We start from the raw sequence: 18,108 nt of genomic DNA on the forward strand, positions 1-18,108 counted from the left end.
ATGGGTTGTTTCCAGCTTTGGGTGATTTGAATTAAACTGCTATAAACAATTTTGTAGTTATGTACAGGATTTTGTGTGAACATGCATCTTCCTTGGGTACACACTTAGGTGTGGGATTGCTGTGTCACATACTAAGTTTATAGTTAACTTCAGAAAATAGTTGGCTGGTTTCTTAAAAAGTGGCTGTGTCATTTTATGTACCTAACAGCATTACACAAATTCCAGTTCCCCCACAGCCTACACATCTCCATCTTTTTTTTTTAAACACCTTTAGTATGAGGGGAACCTGGGTGGCTCAGTGGGTTAAAGCCTCTGCTTTCGGCTCAGGTCATGATCCCAGTGTCCTGGGATCAAGCCCTGTATCAGGCTCTCTGCTCCATAGGGAGCTGCTTCCTCCTCTCTCTACCTGCCTCTCTGCCTACTTGTGATCTTTGTCTGTCGAATAAATAAATAAAATCTTTTAAAAAAAAACAACAACAAAAACTTTAGTGTGACTTTACTTATCCTAAAAGCAGCCATTAGCACTAGCTAGAAGAATTTAATCAGCCCTAAAAGAAGTCCTGTGCCCATTAGCACATATCTGTACCACTCCCCTCAGCCCCCCATTCCCCACCCCCCACCTCAGCGGCCCTTGGTAACCACTGATCCATGGTCTGTGTCTGTAAATCTTCCTCTTTGGACATTTTGTGTAAATTGAATCCTACAACATGCCTTGAGTCTGGCTGCTTTCACTTAAAGTCTGGTAGATTTCTCTACCTTGTAGTGTGTATCAAAACTTCATTCCTTTTTCTGGCCAAGTAACCTTCTGCTGTATGGCTGCCTCTCGTTTTGTTTGTCTGTTCCATCAGTTGGGCATTTGGGCTTCCACTTTGGCTATTATGAATGATGTTGTGAACATCTGTTACCAGTTTTCTGTGTGTGCAGTATAAGCTTTTGATTTTCTTCAGTATGTATCTGTATCTGCAGCTGGAGTTGCTGGATCTTCTAGTGGGTCCGTTTAACTTTCTGAGCAGCTGCCAAGCTGTGTGCCAAACCGCTGTGCCAGTTACAATCCCACCAGCAAGATGTGAGGGCGCAGTTTTCCAGATCCTGCCAGCACTTGTTACTGCCTGTCTTTTGGTAATAGCTCTCCTGGTGGGTGTAAAGTGGGATCTCACTGTGGTTTTGAAATGTATTTCCTTGGTGACTTAAGCTGAGCTTTCTTTCCTAGGTCTCTTGGCCGCTTGTGTAACCTCTTGCTGAAGATCCTTTGCCCAATTTTTAATTGGGTTGTCTCTTAACTTTTGAGTTGCTAAGGGTTCTTTATATATCCTGGATACCAGTCCTTTGCCGGACTTTCTCCTTTAATCTGGGAGTTCGATCTGTGTATTGTCTTTTGTCTCCGCCGGGGGCTGTCGGTGTCCTAGCTGCGCCACCACCGCCCCGTGCAGACAGATGGCGGTGGGGCCGGAGTGCTGTCAGAGCCAGCCGCTCAGAGTCTGTCCCTGCAGCTCTGCTCTTCTCCCTCCTCCCACCGGCTACATTTGTCTTCTCTGTCTGTATTCCAGCTTTTTGTGCTTCCCTGAATGGGAAAGGTGGCTTTCACGTAGCTCCTTAGTTTCCCTGTCCTTCCATTGCACAGAGTTAGCAGAAACAAACTAGTAGCTTTCCTAAGTCCAGATTCCTGAGAGAACAATCTGTTTGTCCAGCAAGGCTCCCGTACCTACCCCAGGTCAATCAGCTATAGTCAGAACTGGGTAGAGTTGCTGGCCTCTGCGTCCGGGGGGACAGTACTCAGAAGGGTTACTGGGCTTGGGCCAGGCACATGCTCCAAAGCCGGTTCCCTGTGGTGAGTTTGTGCTGGAGTTGTCGGCAAGGCTGGCATGCTGGGCTTCTAAATAGCACAGCTTTCCCCACCCAAGATGGTAACGAGCTAGGAGACAGGAGAGACATGGCACGAAACAAAACTTCTTCCTTGTAATGGGCAGAGCCTCCTTTGGAAAAAGCGGCATGTAAATATTAGCAAGTGGCTTCCTAATACTGAAGCCGAATCGGGCAGGTTACTGCTCAGATAGCACTGGCTCACCGCTGTTCTCCCCACAAGGGGCTTCCTTCTCTAAAACGTAGGGCTGGTGGGAGCGGAGCCGAATGTGTGCTTGTGTACAGGCAGGGAGCTCTCAAGAGCAAAGTGGCAGGAAGGGGGGGTCCTTCCTGCTTCCTCCTGCTGTTTCCCGACAGCGCAGGAGAGAAGAATGAGGCACCAACAAATCAGCTTCAAGATAAAGGGAGCAGGGGCCAGCAGTTGAGAAGACTGTCTTCCCGAACAACTCTGCAGTCCAGTATTTGTTAGATAAAGATAACAATCAACAAAAGAGTCAGAAGGAGATTATAGATAAGCAAGATATGCCTGATCAAGCAGTATAGGATTTGTGGTTGAGTAAACACATTTAAAAGGATCATCTGAATAATGACAGGCGATCTCTGGAGAAGGGGAGATAACAGAAAAAAGAAGCAGACCATGGTCGGGTCCATCCTGAGCGGGCCGCTGGGCATCGTATCCCCGGCTGCTCGGCTTCAAGAACGTGTATCGTGTATCCTCCTTTCCCCAGAGGAGGATACTGCTGCTAGTACATGTTTAAGCATGTTTGGTCAGTACGTTCTTTGAGGGACAGTTACACCTCTCCCGGACTCCCCTAGCAGATAGGTCATTTCACCAGCCCTGGGGAAGGCGGCAGGGAGCACTACCATCCGGGAGGACTGCAGTGTTAAGTTAGTTGGGTTCCCTTTCAAGGAAGTCTAACATGCACAGAAGCCCATGTCCTCCTCAACACTGAGCATGTGGAGGGTGATGCTGTCCAGAGCACTCCCCTGCAATCAAGAGAGTGAGACTTCCCAGATGTCATTGGTGCGGACTGAGGTTTAGTCCTGGGAGAACCTGCGGTGGGAATCAGGGACTGTTGTTGGAAAAGGAAGACTGGCATCAGACAACAGTTGGATGGGGAGTTTGGATGTTAGTTTTATTATTGTTTTTTTAAAGATTTTATTTATTTGACAGACACAGCGAGACAGGGAACACAAGCAGGGGGACTGGGAGAGGGAGAAGCAGGCCTCCCGTGGAGCAGGGAGCCTGCTGTGGAGCTTGATCCCGGGACCCCGGGATCATGACCTGAGCCAGAGGCAGATGTTTAACGACTGAGCTACCCAGGTGCCCTCTGGATGTTAGTTTTAAAGCAGAGTAATCTCTTCAGAGTTCTATGTGGGGTTACCCCATTATTAAAGCTCTTCTAGGAGGCAAGGAAAGGAGCTTAGAGAAGAGCTAATACCGTACATGCTCAGAAGGTAGATTCTTATGCCTTCTGTCATCTTTTAAACTATTTTAAAAATTCAGATAACTGTAGCCCAAACTTTTTCTGACACTGTAATAGCCATGTCATTTCAAACCTGCAGTCATGCATTTGGGACAGACTAAGGAGAATTCCAGAAGCTCTAGACTCTGCTGTATGCTTATTGGAGGCACCTAGGGCCTTGCTGTGAAACCAGGCTGTTTTCTCAGGTCGTGTATGAGCGCTGTGAGAAGCTGCGGCCCACGCTGTTCCGGCTGGCGAGTGATACCACAGACGACGACGACGCGCTCGGTAAGGCAGTTCTCCTTCTCTAGGCGCAGCTGGGACAGAGGAGGGCAGAACACACATGCCCCTTCCTGCTGGGCTGCGGTGGTGCCAGAGACCAGACAGAATGGCTTTAGGTTCTGTGGCGGCTGGGCTTCCGAAAGGCGTGCCCCGTGTTGGCTTAGAACTGATTTCCAGGATGCTCGAGGCCTGAGCGAGCAATCATCAGCAGGTCTGAAAGCATAGAGAGGGGTGGGAATGTGCAGTGAAGGTTGGGCTCAAGGGAGATGCTAGAAGGAAGATTAACAGAAGTCGGAGGAACTGCTGCATCTCGAAGGTTTCACCAACCTGAGTGCCGCTGGGGCTGGGTCACCAACCTAGATGAGGCAGGCTGAGGAGGAACGGAGGGGATAACGGTAGGGACTGTGGAGAATGTTAATACCTGTGGACAGGGATTAAAATATTTTATACTTTTTGTTACGGAAAATTTCAGGACATGTTCAGGGAAATAGTGGGATAAATCCTGTGTGCCCTTCACCTGTTGGTAACAGCCACCAGCTAGCACATGGACTCATCTTTTTTCCTCTTGTTGCATATGTACTGCTCTACCCCCATCGCTCATTCTCTCTGAAGCAAATTCCAAACGTTTTAAGGCAATCAGATAGTGTTAAGATTTCCCTGGGCATTTCTCTCTAAATATTTCATGCTAACCCTCCTCTCTCCTCCTCCCTCCCTTTTTTTTAAAGTTCTCAATCACTCAGAAAAGCCGTACTTTGCAATGCTATTTTGTAAGCCCTTTTTTAATGGATAGCCCCTCTGTTCTTTTTCTTTGTTATTAGATGAAAAGCATGCCCCCTTTTTTTCTTTTTGTTAACATATAATGTAATATTTGTTTCATGGGTATGGGTCTGTGAATCATCAGTCTTACACAATTCACAGCACTCACCCTAGCACATACTCTCCTCAATGTCTATCACCCAGCCACCCCATCCTTCTCACTCCCCTCTCCTTCAGCAACTCTCAGTTTGTTTTGTGAGACTAAGAGTCTCGTATGGTTTGTCTCCCTCCCCGGTCCCATCTAGTTCATTTTTCCCTCCCTTCCCACCACAACCCCCCACCCTCCCTCTCAAATTCCTCATATCAGAGAGATCATATGATTATCGTCTTCTCTGATTACTTCACTTAGCATAATACCCTCTAGTTCCATCCACATCATTGCAAATGGCAAGATTTCGTGGTTGTTTTTTTTCTTTTGGATGGGTGCATGGTATTCCATTGTGTGTGTGTGTGTCGTACACACCACATCTTTATCCAGTCATCTGTTAATGGACATCTAGGTTCTTTCCATAGTTTGGCTATTGTGGACATTGCTGCTATAAACACTCGGGTGCACGTGTTCCTTCGGATCACTACATTTGAATCTTTAGCGTAAATACCCAGTAGTGCGATTGTAGGGTAGCTCTATTTTCAGCTTTTTGAGGAACCTCCATACTGTTCTCCAGAGTGGCTGCACCAGCTTGCATTCCCACCAACAATGCAGGAGGGCTCCCCTTTTTCCTCATCCTTGCCAGCATCTGTCGTTTCCTGACTAGTTAATTTTAGCCATTCTAACTGGTGTGAGATGGTGTCTAAGTGTGATTTTGATTTGTATTTCCCTGATGCCGAGTGTTGTGGAGCACTTTTTCATGTGTCTGTTGGCCATTTGAATGTCTTCTTTGCAGAAGTGTCTGTTCATGTCTTCTGCCCATTTCTTGATTGGATTATTTGTTCTTTGGGCGTTGAGTTTGATAAGTTCTTTATAGATTTTGGATACTAGCCCTTTATCTGATATGTCATTTGCAAATATCTTCTCCCATTCTGTCAGTTGTCTTTTGGTTTTGACTGGAAAAACATGCCCTTTGACCTACAGAGTTTCTCTAGGCCTCAGTGTTCTGATGGCATGTCCCATGGTATTTAATGTTTTTCCATATCTGACCCTTCTTACAAGTTGCTGATATTTCTTATAAATTGGATCGGGGGCTTGATCGGATTCAGGATCAGTTAGATCAGGGATTGGGGGAGCAAGAACACTTCATGGGTAGAGGTCAAGAGGCCCCTGGTTTCTGATGATCTCTTCATGATTATGGTCTGAACCCATCATTTTCTCTGATTTTGCAGTGAGCTCAAAAACAATAAAATTTTTAAGCAACTTGTCTGTGCCAACTAAATCATTTTGCTGGGTGAATTCACCCCCATGTTGTAGCTTATGTCCACAGTTAAGAAAATTGGCAGGAGCCAATTTCACAAAAGCTTATGAAGTTTTTGGAATCCAGTGTGTATTTTATATTTAGATGACATTTTAATTTGGATGCCAAGTTTTCATCAGAAGTACTTGATCTATATTTAGATTTTATGAAATTACAGGTAAAAAAACATACATTCATGTTTGTCCCCTACACACTTAAAAGCTTTCCAATAAGTGAATAAAGTACCAAAAAAACTTCTTTTTAAAAATTTTTTTGAAGATTTTATTTATTTGAGAACACAAGCAGGGGTGGTGGCAGGGAGACAGAGGGAGAAGCAGACTCCCCTTTGAGTAAGGAGCCCGATGTGGGGCTCGATCCCTGGACTCCAGGATCATGACCTGAGCCCAAAGACATCTGCTTAACCAACTGAGCCACCCAGGTGCTGCCCTCTGAAAAGCTCTTAATATTCACATTCACATTGACAAAACTGTTTTTAAGTTAATTAAATATTAAAGTTTTAGTTTCTTAGTTGAAATAGCCATGTTTCAAGTGTTGATCCTCGTGTTGGAAGGTATTGAGAATGAAGGTGAAGAAATTTGGTTCCTCCTGCATCTTGAATGAGAGGTGTTGGGGTTCAGGGACTGAATAACTAGGTCTGCTAGGGGCCCGATCACATGATCTGGGGGCAGGATGCATGGATATACTGAACCTGGTAGAGCTGTGTGACCGCTGCTTTCTGGAATGGCTTTAAAAAGACTGAGATTGTTGGTGGATAACGGAGGGGGTGTTCTCATTTTCCTTCCTCCTTCAGCGGAGATTCTCCAGGCAAATGACCTCCTCACCCAGGGAGTTCTGCTGTACAAACAGGTGATGGAGGGCCGAGTCATGTTTGGGAACACAGTGACCAGCTCAGTGGGAGACCTAGCTGTCTCCAGAGGTATGTGCAAAGAAGCCTCTCTTACCTTCTGCCTGGACACCCTGCAAATCCCAGAGAAGAAATGGATCCTTAGAATATTGTGGGTTGTGGTGTGGAAATGAGAGGCCTTGCCCTTTTTTCCCCTTCCCTTCGAGAGTTGGTTTTATGTAGCCAGCCTCTGCCACATGTGCCATCACGAACTGATGGGCAGGCTGGAGCCCGTCTCTGGCTCTCCACAGGAGCACATGGCTATTTTGCGCCCAGGTTTTGATTCCTCTTCTTATGAATGCTTACTTAGAAGAGCTAGAGACCAGGGGGAAAAAAAAAAGATCTGTGTTGGTGGTGCCTAGCAGGCTAGCTATGTCAGAATCATCTGGAATACTGGCTAAAACACAGATTCTTAGGTCCTCAGCTTGGAGCTTCTGTATCAATACTCCTTAGCACGTGGCCTGGGGGTTTGTGTTTTTATCAAGCACTTCAGTGATTGTGATGAGCTGTTGTCAAAAGGCCTGTGAGCTGGAGACGTCAGCTGTGTTGCTGGCCAGGTTGATTGGACGCCTAGCAGAGGACACCGATTCCTGGGGTAGGAAGGCAGTCCTCTGGCTGCGTCCTGTTCCAGATGTCGGCGCAGGCTATCCACCAGGGGGGCACTGAGGGACGGTGTGATGTCTTCGGTTTGGGAGGAGGCCTATGGGAAGCTGATGGGCATTAAGTGGAGACTTTGCTCGCATCCTGACATATTTTCCTGACTCTTGTGTAGTCTTTCAGAAACCAGCAGGCTGCACGAAGAGCTGCCCTCTGATTGACTTGGAGGTGGACAGTGGATCTGAGCAGGCCGGGACTGTGGCACCGTCCTTGCTTCACCAGGACCTGGCAGCCTTAGGTGAGGGAGGGTGTTTACGGGGAGCAGGCACAGAATGGCCCTGACTCCCTGGGAGAGCGAGTAAGCTGGTTCCGCTTGGGGAGACTATGCCTGTTTTCAGAGGGAGCTGGGTATACAGTAGCCCCCTGGTCCGTGGTTTCAATGACTCACGATCTGGAAGCAGATGAGCCTCCTTCTGACCTATGGTCAGAAGGTCAGTAGTAGCGTAGGGCTGCGTCCCATGCCTACGTCGTTCACCTCACTTCATCTCATCACGTAGGCATTTTATCATCTCCCACCACAAGAAGACAAAGGGTGAGTACAGTATAATATATTTTGAGAGCGAGACCACATTCACGTAACTCTTACTGCAGTATATTATTTTTATTATCTGTTACGGTGTCTAACTTACAAAGTAAACTTAATCATAGGCATGTATGTGTGGGGTAAAACATAGTATATGGAGGGATTGTTACTATCTGCCTTTGCAGGCATCCACCGGGGTCTTAGAACATATCCCCTAATGAATAAGGGGGCACTGCCATCCTGGGAGGTCCTCATCGCATTTAGTCTCAGATTTGCCATGGATGACTTGAATGATTTGGGGTAATTTGCTTTGCCTAGGCTTTCTAAATGTTCTAGAAAGGGTGAACATGGTATCAATCGCTAGCTCCTGTCAGGTAGAGTTACTGGTGCGCATCTTTCTGTTTCTTCCTTCTAGGACTCAGTGATGCTCCGGTTACCAACAAGGTAAGGAAGCTCTTCCTAGGGGCTGGAAAGGAGGTCCCTCAAACCTACGTTTGTGAGGGCAGCGCTGCCTGGGTGGTGGGGGGAGGGGCCACAGCATAGCCTGGTGGCGACTGGACTTGGAGGTCCAGAGCTTCTTCCTTACCTTTACTGTCTGGCTTAATCCCCCCGAGAGACACATTTTTCCCTCTCCTTATACCCCTACTCTCTTCAGTGGTATCCAGGCTCCCACCTACTGAACGTCAGATCAGGAGTCCTGTGTTCTCTGGCCCTTTTTCTCCTCCTGTCCCAGGAAATGCAGTAAGCCTGTGTCCTGGTGTCACCATGGCTCGTCGTCATTCATACCCTGGCCTTATTTTAGGCATTCCTGGTTTGACAGGTTGCTGGTCAGAATTGCTGTAAGGAAAAGAAGAATCCCCCCGCCAGCATGCTGCCAGGTGGTGGTGTTCAGAGCCCTTCTGCAGAAAGGAACTTGCTGGATCTCCTCTCCCCACAGCCATGTCCAGGGCCTCTGTGAGTCTTGTGGGCAAGGAACATAGAAGGGGGGCTCCCGTGTGTGTGCTTCCTGTCATCGTGTCGGGGGCGGGCTGATGGGCCGTGTTAGTGTGCGGTAACACGGGCACGCTTGGAGATATCCAGAGACCTCTCTCCCTGGGCAGGCTTCTTCTTTCCTACCCAAGGTTCTGTGTGTGCTTCCCCTTTTCTCCTTTGACTCCCCATCCCAAGTCAGACAAAAAAAACATGCTTTGATTAGGACCTCTGCAAAAAGGGGTTGCTTTAACTAGTACAGCAGTAGGTGATGGTTTGGGTGTTCACAGGCTTTTTTTTTTTATTACAATGAAGTTAAGCAAAATCTGATCACTAGAGAACTAGATAACATAGAAAGGCCCAATTGTCACTCTCTAAAGATAATGTCCAATGTTCCTTCTTTGCTTTTCTCTCCGTGTGTAGTGGGTTATGTTGTTTATTTTTTATACACAGGGGATCATCATTTATAAACTGTTCCCAGTGTGGTTTTTCCATATTGCATCATTGATACATGTCCATGTCAGTTTCTATAAATTTGTCGCATTCTGATGGTCGTATAATAATCCACGTGCACATAATACTCATATATTTAGTCACTGCCCTCTTGTGGGTGTTTGAATACCTTTCAGTTCAGAGGCACTTGGAGCACTGTTACAGTGCGGATTCCTAGAGGTAGAAGCGCTCTAGCATGTGAATCTAAATATGTGAACGTAGATCCTGCTGCTTTGCCTCTGGAAGGCTGGGGCGGTTTGCCTTCCCGTAGACAGCCTAAGCACGTCCGTGTCTGAGGTAGAGACACAGGGCCCTGGCGGATAGGAAGACGTGCTGGGACATCATTCTTATTAGCACTCAGAGGGGGATGTCTTTCCATTTTCTCCTTCTAACCACTCAGCTGGGGGCTGGTAATCTTCCTAATCTGTGTGGGTTATTCTGCACTGTAGTTTCAGTTTGTATTGAAAATGTCTTTGGAGTGCCTGGGTGGCTCAGTCCGTTAAGCATCTGATTCTTGATCTCAGCTCAGGTTTCAACCTCAGGGTCATGAGTTCGAGCCCTGAGTTGGGCTCCTTGCTGGGTGTGAAGCCTACTTACAAAATGTTCTCAATTTACATTCCAAATGGACGAAATCATGACATGTGAATGACACTGTCTGTGTAGTATCATCTTTCTAACGCCCATACCATGTATGGGAAACTTAACCTGAGCAACGTGTCAGAGGCTGCCTGGCAACTACAACCCTCATTCCTTTAATAATAGCTCTAGATTACTGGGTCCTTAGGTGTGCACAGTCCCCGCATTGCTTCTCATATATTTTCTCATTTAATTCTAATAACAACCCCATGAGGTAGATGCTAGATGATTTCCATTTTACAGATGAGAAAACTGAGGCACAGGTGAAATTACCCATCTAAAGTCTTACCCCTTTAAAATACACGCACATATATGTATTTCTTTTTCTCCCTCTTTATTACCTAACTCTTCAGAAAACCTAATCAGATTCCTGGAATTGTGTATTATTTTTGCTAGTCTTGATATTTTTTTCATTTCTTTGCAGGAATTATGTTCCACAGAAGAGCATTCCTAAGGAAGTGCCCCCTGGCACTAAGTCCTCTCCAGGTTGGTCCTGGGAAGCTGGGCCATTGGCTTCTTCCCCATCCACCCAGAATACACCGCTGGCTCAAGTGTTTGTCCCTTTGGAGTCTGTTAAGCCCAGTAAGTACAGTTTTACCTTCACCACCCCCCACCCTTGCTATTAAATACCCAGCTTTATCTGCTCTGGACTGGTAGGGGGTGGCTCTTAAATTGGGGAAGGTGAGTGCTAGGGATTTTGCCTGGGGGGAGAGGGTAAGGAGGTGGCGTCACAGTCTCTTACCTACTATTTTCCATAAAGTTTTCTGGCTTGGGGTTGACACTAAAGGTGAAGGATATTGGCAGGCAGACTTTAATTAGGGGACTCAAGTCTTTTTAGACATGATGCTCACTCATTTGAAATTGAAGGGAATGTCCAGTGTGAAGAGGTGGGATTAGGTGGAAAGGAAGAACTTGGCTAGTGGCCGTCTACCATGGGGTCCTCAGTGCAGGAGAGCAGAGGTTCCCTCCTTACGAAGGAGGGAAGGTGACTGCATGCGGTCGGCACACGGGCATGGGAGCAGGAGACACCCAGGGTGCTTGGATGTACAGTACAGGCCCTTTTCTCTGGACACACAGCTCTCCTGTGGCTCTGTGTGCTGATGTCACATCTGGAACCAGGCAGAGGAATTAAACAGTCAGTATGCAGTAGGAGCCATTTGTGATACTTACTTGACCTTAAAAATAATACCTGTCTAGTGTTAATTTCCTGGTTTTGATCATTGTCCCATGTTACATAATGTTAATATTTGTAAAAATGTAAACATTTGAGAGAGCTGGGTGAAGGGTGTATGGGAGTTGTGTTTTTGTAACATTTTATAAATCTGAAATTGCAAAAGTACAAGATAAAAGTGAAAAAACATATTTAACATAGAAATTTTATTTTTATTTTTATTTTTATTTTTATTTTTATTTTTTATTTATTTTTTTTTTTATTTATCTATTCGACAGACAGAGATCACAAGTAGGCAGAGAGGCAGGCAGAGAGAGGAGGAAGCAGGCTCCCCGCGGAGCAGAGAGCCCGATATGGGGCTCGATCCCAGGACACTGGGATCATGACCTGAGCCGAAGGCAGAGGCTTTAACCCACTGAGCCACCCAGGCGCCCCAGAAATTTTATTTTTAAAGATCTTATTCATTTGAGGGAGGGAGGGAGGGAAAGAGCAGGGGCAGAGGGAAAAGGGGAGAGAGAATCTCCAGCAGACCCCATGCTCAGCACCGGGCCTGATACTGGTCTCGACCCCAGGACCCCGAGATCATGACCTGAGCCAAAATCAAGAGTTGGACACTTAACTGACTGAGCCACCTAGTTGCCCCTCAAAGTAGAAATTTTAGAAAAAACAGAGCAGAAAATTAAAATCATCTATACTGGTCACCCAGAGATGGAAGTTCTATTAATATCTTAATGTGTTTTCTTGCTTAGTCATGTATATATATACTTTTTTAATAAATGGGCACTGCAGTATATTTAGAATGTTTTACAGCCGGCTTTACTTTTATAAGCCATAGCATTTTTTTTTTTTTTTAAAGATTTTATTTTTATTTATTTGACAGACAGATCACAAGTAGGCAGAGAGGCAGGCAGAGAGAGAAGGGAGGAAGCAGCCTCCCTGCTGAGCAGAGAGCCCGATGCGGGGCTTGATCCCAGGACGCCGGGATCACAACCTGAGCCGAAGGCAGCGGCTTTAACCCACTGAGCCACCCAGGCGCCCCAAGCCATAGCATTTTTTCATGCTGTGAATTATTCTTCAAAACCTTTACTTTTTTTTTTTTTTAAAGATTTTATTTATTTATTTGTCAGAGAGAGAGAGAGAGAGAGAGCACAGGCAGACAGAGTGGCAGGCAGAGGCAGAGGGAGAAACAGAACTCCCTGCTGAGCAAGGAGCCTGATGTGGGACTCAATCCCAGGACACTGGGATCATGACCTGAGCCGAAGGCAGCCACTTAACCAACTGAGCCACCCAGGCGTCCCAAAACCTTTACTTTTTAAATGTCTCCATACATCTATAATCATGGTACTGTCATTCATTTATTTAATTCCCTTCTTCATTTAAAATTTTTTTAATTAAAACATTTTTTTGGAGTGAGAGCACATGTGCTTGAGTGGTGAGGGACGCAGGGAGAAGGAAAGAGAGACTCTTAAGCTCTATGCTCAGCGTGGAGCCGGGCTCGACCTGATGACCCCAAGATTACGACCTGAGCTGAAATCAAGTCTCTTAACTGACTGAGTCACCGGGGTGCCTGAATTCAATTCCTTTCTGAAGGATAATTTGTTTCTAGTTGTTTGTTGTTAAAACTGCTATGCTGAACATCTCTGGACACTTCTGTGTTTAAACATTCTTGATTATTTCATCAGTATATATTCTTAGAAGTGCTGGGTGCAGACATTTGAAATTTTGATCTGCATTAGCAAGATCCCTTCACAAAGGTCGCCTCTTTCTCCATATCCTCACCACCATACCTCAGGAGTTTTCAGACTTTTACATCTTTGTCAATTTCAGTGTTAAACCATTGAACATACACTTTGTTGGTATCAGTGTTAAACTACTGAATGTACACTTTGGTAAGTGATTTTTGGCATCAGCGAAGGGTCTTCATTAGAAATTTTTTCCCAAATTATGTGGTTGTCTGCCACTTACTGGGTCAGCCACTGATTTTGAAATAGATGTTCTAGAATTCTCCCATTAGGTCTATTCTGCATGCTTAGTTTTCTACTTCACTCAGTTGTGTACTTATGAGTATTTATTGATGCAAGTAGCCCTTCATCTCTCATAAATGGGTAAGTCTTATACCACCCCCCATACCCTATTTGCCTTAGCCCATTGGAATGTCATTAAACCTATTGACTTGAAGAGATCCGTGTTTTTATTGTTTTGTAAAATTAAATGCAAGAGATGTGTGTGCAGGTAGTCATAGAAAAGAGACCAGAAGGAAATAGGCCCAAATGTTAGCAATACTTTTATTTCTGCATAGAATGGTGTCTTTTATTTCATTCTTTATGAGATCCTGTATTTTCTGTAATGTTCATAGTATTTGAGTCCTAATCCTGTCTCCCTTAAAGTTCCTTTTTTTTTTTTTTAAAACTGGTAATATGCTGGGGCACCTGGGTGGTTCAGTTGGCTAAGCATTTGCCTTCAGTTCAGGTCATGTGATCTCAGGGGTCCTGGGATTGAGCTCCGAGCTGGCTCTCTGCTCAGCGGAGTCTGCTTCTCCTTCTCCCTCTGCCTTCCCCCTCCCCCGTCTCTGGCTCGTGCCAGCTCTCTCTCTCTTGCTCTCGCTCTATCTCATATAAATAAATAAAATCTTTAAAACAAAACAACTGGTGATGTGCTTCAGGTGGTTGGATGGTGGGGAGCGATCAGTTTGAGGGGCCCTAGGGGTCCAGCTTGGAAGTAGTGAGAGCTGGATCATGGCAGCACCAAAAGCTTGGTTCCGAGGAGGTTAGCCCAGGAGCTGTGCTGATTGGAGAAGCAGCGGCAGCAGCGGGTGATAACGTGCACATCTTTAAATGCGTGGCTGTTGACTACCTCGTGGTCATGCTAACCCTTTTGCTTGGGTCCTTCTCCACCAGGCAGTCTGCCGCCTCTTATCGTGTATGACCGGAATGGATTCCGAATTCTGCTCCACTTTTCCCAGACGGGGGCCCCTGGCCACCCGGAGGTGCAGGTGTTGCTGTTGACCATGATGAGCACTGCCACCCAGCCCGTCTGGGACATCATGTTTCAAGTGGCTGTGCCGAAGGTGAGCCGTCTGCCGGCCAGCTCCCTAACCTAGGACATGGTCTGTGAGTTAGGTATAAGAGATAAAATCCTCAAAGGAGTTTAAGATCAAATGGGAATTTTATTGGCTTGTTGAACTGGGGATTTCTGAATATCTGACTTTAGATGTGACTGAATGCAGGTAAGTTCTTAAAATGCTTCCTTGAGAATCTGTCTCTTCCCGCCTCTTGACTTTGCTTTCTTCTGTGGAGCCTGTTCTCCAGCAGACTCCAAAGAGCCTGGAAATGGCTACCAGCAGCCCCAGAATTACATAGTCCTTACCCTCCTGAACCCTTTTTATCACAGAGGGAAACTTCCATCTGGCACGAGGCATGCATAGTGATTACCCAAGAAAGGGGTAGGTTTGGCCCCGTTGGCGTTACTTGGGTATCTGGGACCAGTACCTTGTGTTCAGGGATAATGAGGTACTCTGGTCATGTAGACATGACATCCGTTCCTCTTCAAGAGAAGTAGGGCCCCGCTGACTAACAGCCATACCAGCATCACAAAAGACAGGGAAAGGATGTCCTGAAAGGAAAGGTTCAAGGTAGGCAGAGGTAAAAATATGCGTTCTCTCATCCTCGTGGTAGTCTTGTGGGACATGTGTTATTGTTATCTCTTATTTTATAAACTTCTAGTCCATGGGTTCAGAAAGGTTAAGTATTTTGCCCAAGATCCCAGAGCTAGTAAGAAGCAGAACTCAGCCCAAGGTATGCCCTAGCTCTTCATGCTGCCTCTCAGAAGCCAACCATTGACCACACAACTTTGATTTATGGAAGGAAAGGACTTTGGGACCCTATAATTATTTGGTGGGTGGAGGTCAAGTTTTCCTGTTTACCTTAACTCCCTCTTTGAAGCTGTACTTTATTAGGAACAAATTAGATACTGGATTTTTCTGCCCCCCACCCCCCGCAGTCCATGAGAGTGAAGCTGCAGCCGGCATCCAGCTCCAAGCTCCCTGCCTTCAGTCCGCTGACGCCTCCAGCTGTGATCTCTCAGATGCTGTTGCTTGACAATCCACATAAAGTATGTTCTGGTAACTTTGATAGCAGGGGAGTGGGGGAGGCGGCCCTGGGCTGTAGGGAGGTAGCCTGGTAGGTTGAAAGAGGTTTATTTAGGTCTTGCTCTGAAGTGTCTGGTTGGGAGTGGTGGTGGGATATTCCCTGCTGAGTGTTTTCTTCGGGGCTCCTTGGAGGAAGGTCTCTGACTGGGTTGCCATAGCTGGGAACAGAGAGTGACACAAATTGCCCCTAGGACCATAAGTCCTCTGAGAGGGTGAGGCCTGCCTGTCCTCCTCAGCCGGTCTGAGTCTTGGTCCGCCTCAGGACTGCAGAGGCAGGGGAGTTCTCTCAGGATGTATGGCTGGCTCCCCTTGGGTTTGTCGTCTCAGAGGGTGCTGGCCGGGTGTCCCTGTCATACAGTTGTTTCAGGGCCTTACTGACATGGAGTTAACGTATCGCTATTCCTTGGTGACTGCTGGGTGGGCAAAAGCTTTTAGAGTGGGCTGGTCTATGTCTCTCACCACTAATTTAATGTCTTCTGTCTTTGTGCAGGAGCCCATCCGGTTACGGTATAAGCTGACCTTCAACCAGGGTGGACAGCCTTTCAGCGAAGTAGGAGAAGTGAAAGACTTTCCAGATCTGGCAGTCTTGGGTGCCGCCTAACTTTTCATAAGACAGACCCCGCCATTCAAGCTTAGGCCAATGTGAATTTTGCTGTCTAGATAGGACTAATCATGGTGATGTAGTGCGGAGTGCCAACAGTTCTATCCTGACGTCAGGCTCTGGATCCCAACCTCTGACTTATTCTGCACATACTATTTGTGTGTGGGGGTGTGTGTGTGTGTGTGTGTGTGTTGGGGATTTGGGGGAGGGGAGAGCAGGGCTTGGGGTGTGGACAGTGTGGGAAATGCTGAAGCATTTCTGACAACCATCTGCTACAATCATCTGTTTCTGCATGTTTGTGGACATGGATGTCCCCACCTCAGGTTGGAGGTTTTATAAGCCAAAGTTGTGTTGTGTTTTGTTTTTTTCCATGTATTGTTATCTTTTCATTCATCCACTCTGTGCCTTGTCAGCCTTTGAAAGTCTTGGTTGCTCCCAGGCTGCTGTTCTCAGGGACCTTAAAAGGGACCTGGTTGGTCTTGGGGCAGAGAGTACCTTCTGGGGCACTCTCTTCCAAGAAAGACCTTGTCTCCATTTCCATTAGAGAATGCTGCTTGCATGTGTTTGAGAAGATCTTCAGAATGGAATGCTCGTTGCACTGTTCGCAGGCGAGGGGCTGCCACTAGACCAGAGGACCACACTGGGTGGGCCAATCATGTCCTTCACCACTGTGCCTTAGAATCACCCAGAGAAGACCTTCCAGGGCAGAGGGGAAAGCAGGTCCCAGGCCTCACGCAGGCCGCAGGTTCTGTGGGTGGGGCAGCCCGTCTGGGCCCTTCCTCAGGACCCTCCTCTCCATTCTCATCCTCCTCCTCCACGAGCGTCTACTCTCAGAGCTCTTCGATGGTGACGCCATGCCAGTCATTGCCAATATAACAGACAGGCTCGCCGTTGCCTGCCTTCACCATCCAGCATGGAGAACTGTGACACAAATAGATATATATGAAAAGAGCTTAGCAGTGATTTCAGTGGTGAATATAGAAAGTCCTTGAATAAATACCGTGTAGCAAATACGCTTTGTGGAGTCTTGAGTGAGTAGGAGACGCAGAGCCTGTTGCATTTGGAGGCGCCAAGCCTGAAGGGCCCTGTGGCCTGTGGAGGAAGTTGGAAGACTTCTTGCTGTGGAACCTGAAGAGCGACTTCAGTGAAGGGAGAGGCCCTGCGGGTCCGAACAAAGCTGAAGGAGAGATGGATTGTTACATGCATGGTTTGAAGGGAAAACTCAGGTTCATCACCTGTTCTTACTGAGTGCCTGCTGTGTGCTAGGCACCTTCTATGGTCCTGCTTTGCTGGTCTTGGGGGAAGCGAGCTGAGCCTTGCCGATAGGGCCTGATTAAGGACTTTGAAATCCGAGCCGTTCACCTGTTGAGGCAAGATTCTACCTCAGGAACCACGAGACTCTGTTTGGGGCTCTTTATCACAAAATCTGATACTTTCCAGGTTCATCTTTGAACTTCTACGTACAGTTAGAATTCCACCAACATTAATTGGCAGGGATGGGAACTATAAAAGATCATCTAGCTATGCTCATTTTTAAGCAAATGTGAAAACTCCTAAAACCGATGTGATGGGTGACTTCGTTTGGCATGACTCCCCTAAGATTCATTTTAATCTAAACTTTCTAGCATGTTCAGGTGTTCTGTATAGCTTTTATGGGCTCTAGCTAATCTCGTAAAGGTTTTAAGAGGAACCCGTTGTAATGATGATGCCTGCCTATGCAGAACTTCCATCGAGGTGGGTGGATGAGAATTTTACCCCTGGCTCAGTGGTGAACTTGTGTGTGTCTCAACCTTCTGTCTTCCAGGAGCCAGACTCCCAGCGGTGCTTTGGTGGAGTTGGTCAGGGTAGGGATGTGTGTGTGTGTGTGTGTGTGTGTGTGTGGCGAGGTGGGGGGGTGGTGGTGTTCCTGAAAGTGGCCCTGGTGTTTGTCATCAGTGCCTTCTGATGATCAAGTTCAGTGGCTACTGAAGACATGACCGGTATCCTTCCATTCCTTCCACAAGCAGTTGCGGAGCAGCTACCAGGAGTTCCGCACTCTGGTAGGCATTGCAGACACAACAGCAGAAGGCTCCTGCCCTCATGGATCTTCTGTTCTAGTGCAGAGACAAATCCATGATGTTCTTGGTGGGGATGGCGCCGATGATCAGTATTTGTCCCCATCCTGAATTCCTCCTCCAGGATCCTGCTCACCCCTGT

General features: G+C 46.8%; 1 protein-coding gene across 2 annotated transcripts in view; it reads left to right on the forward strand.

Moving 5' to 3' along the window:
• GGA2 (golgi associated, gamma adaptin ear containing, ARF binding protein 2) overlaps window positions 1–17,526 on the forward strand; it is a 34,011-nt gene extending 16,485 nt beyond the window's left edge. For both annotated transcript variants that reach the window (XM_080831679.1, XM_080831680.1), the window contains exons 9-17: window positions 3,533–3,614; window positions 6,624–6,749; window positions 7,489–7,611; window positions 8,312–8,340; window positions 8,717–8,850; window positions 10,418–10,575; window positions 14,062–14,231; window positions 15,164–15,274; window positions 15,802–17,526. In XM_080831679.1, the coding sequence (XP_080687805.1) occupies window positions 3,533–3,614; window positions 6,624–6,749; window positions 7,489–7,611; window positions 8,312–8,340; window positions 8,717–8,850; window positions 10,418–10,575; window positions 14,062–14,231; window positions 15,164–15,274; window positions 15,802–15,912 (1,044 nt within the window). In that variant the 3' untranslated portion in view covers window positions 15,913–17,526. The remainder of the gene's footprint in view (window positions 1–3,532; window positions 3,615–6,623; window positions 6,750–7,488; window positions 7,612–8,311; window positions 8,341–8,716; window positions 8,851–10,417; window positions 10,576–14,061; window positions 14,232–15,163; window positions 15,275–15,801) is intronic.
• The last annotated feature ends 582 nt before the right edge of the window (window positions 17,527–18,108 follow it).

The sequence above is a fragment of the Martes martes genome (assembly GCF_963455335.1).
Source record: "Martes martes genome assembly, contig: SUPER_18_unloc_1, whole genome shotgun sequence".
Classification (NCBI taxonomy): Eukaryota; Metazoa; Chordata; class Mammalia; order Carnivora; family Mustelidae; genus Martes; species Martes martes.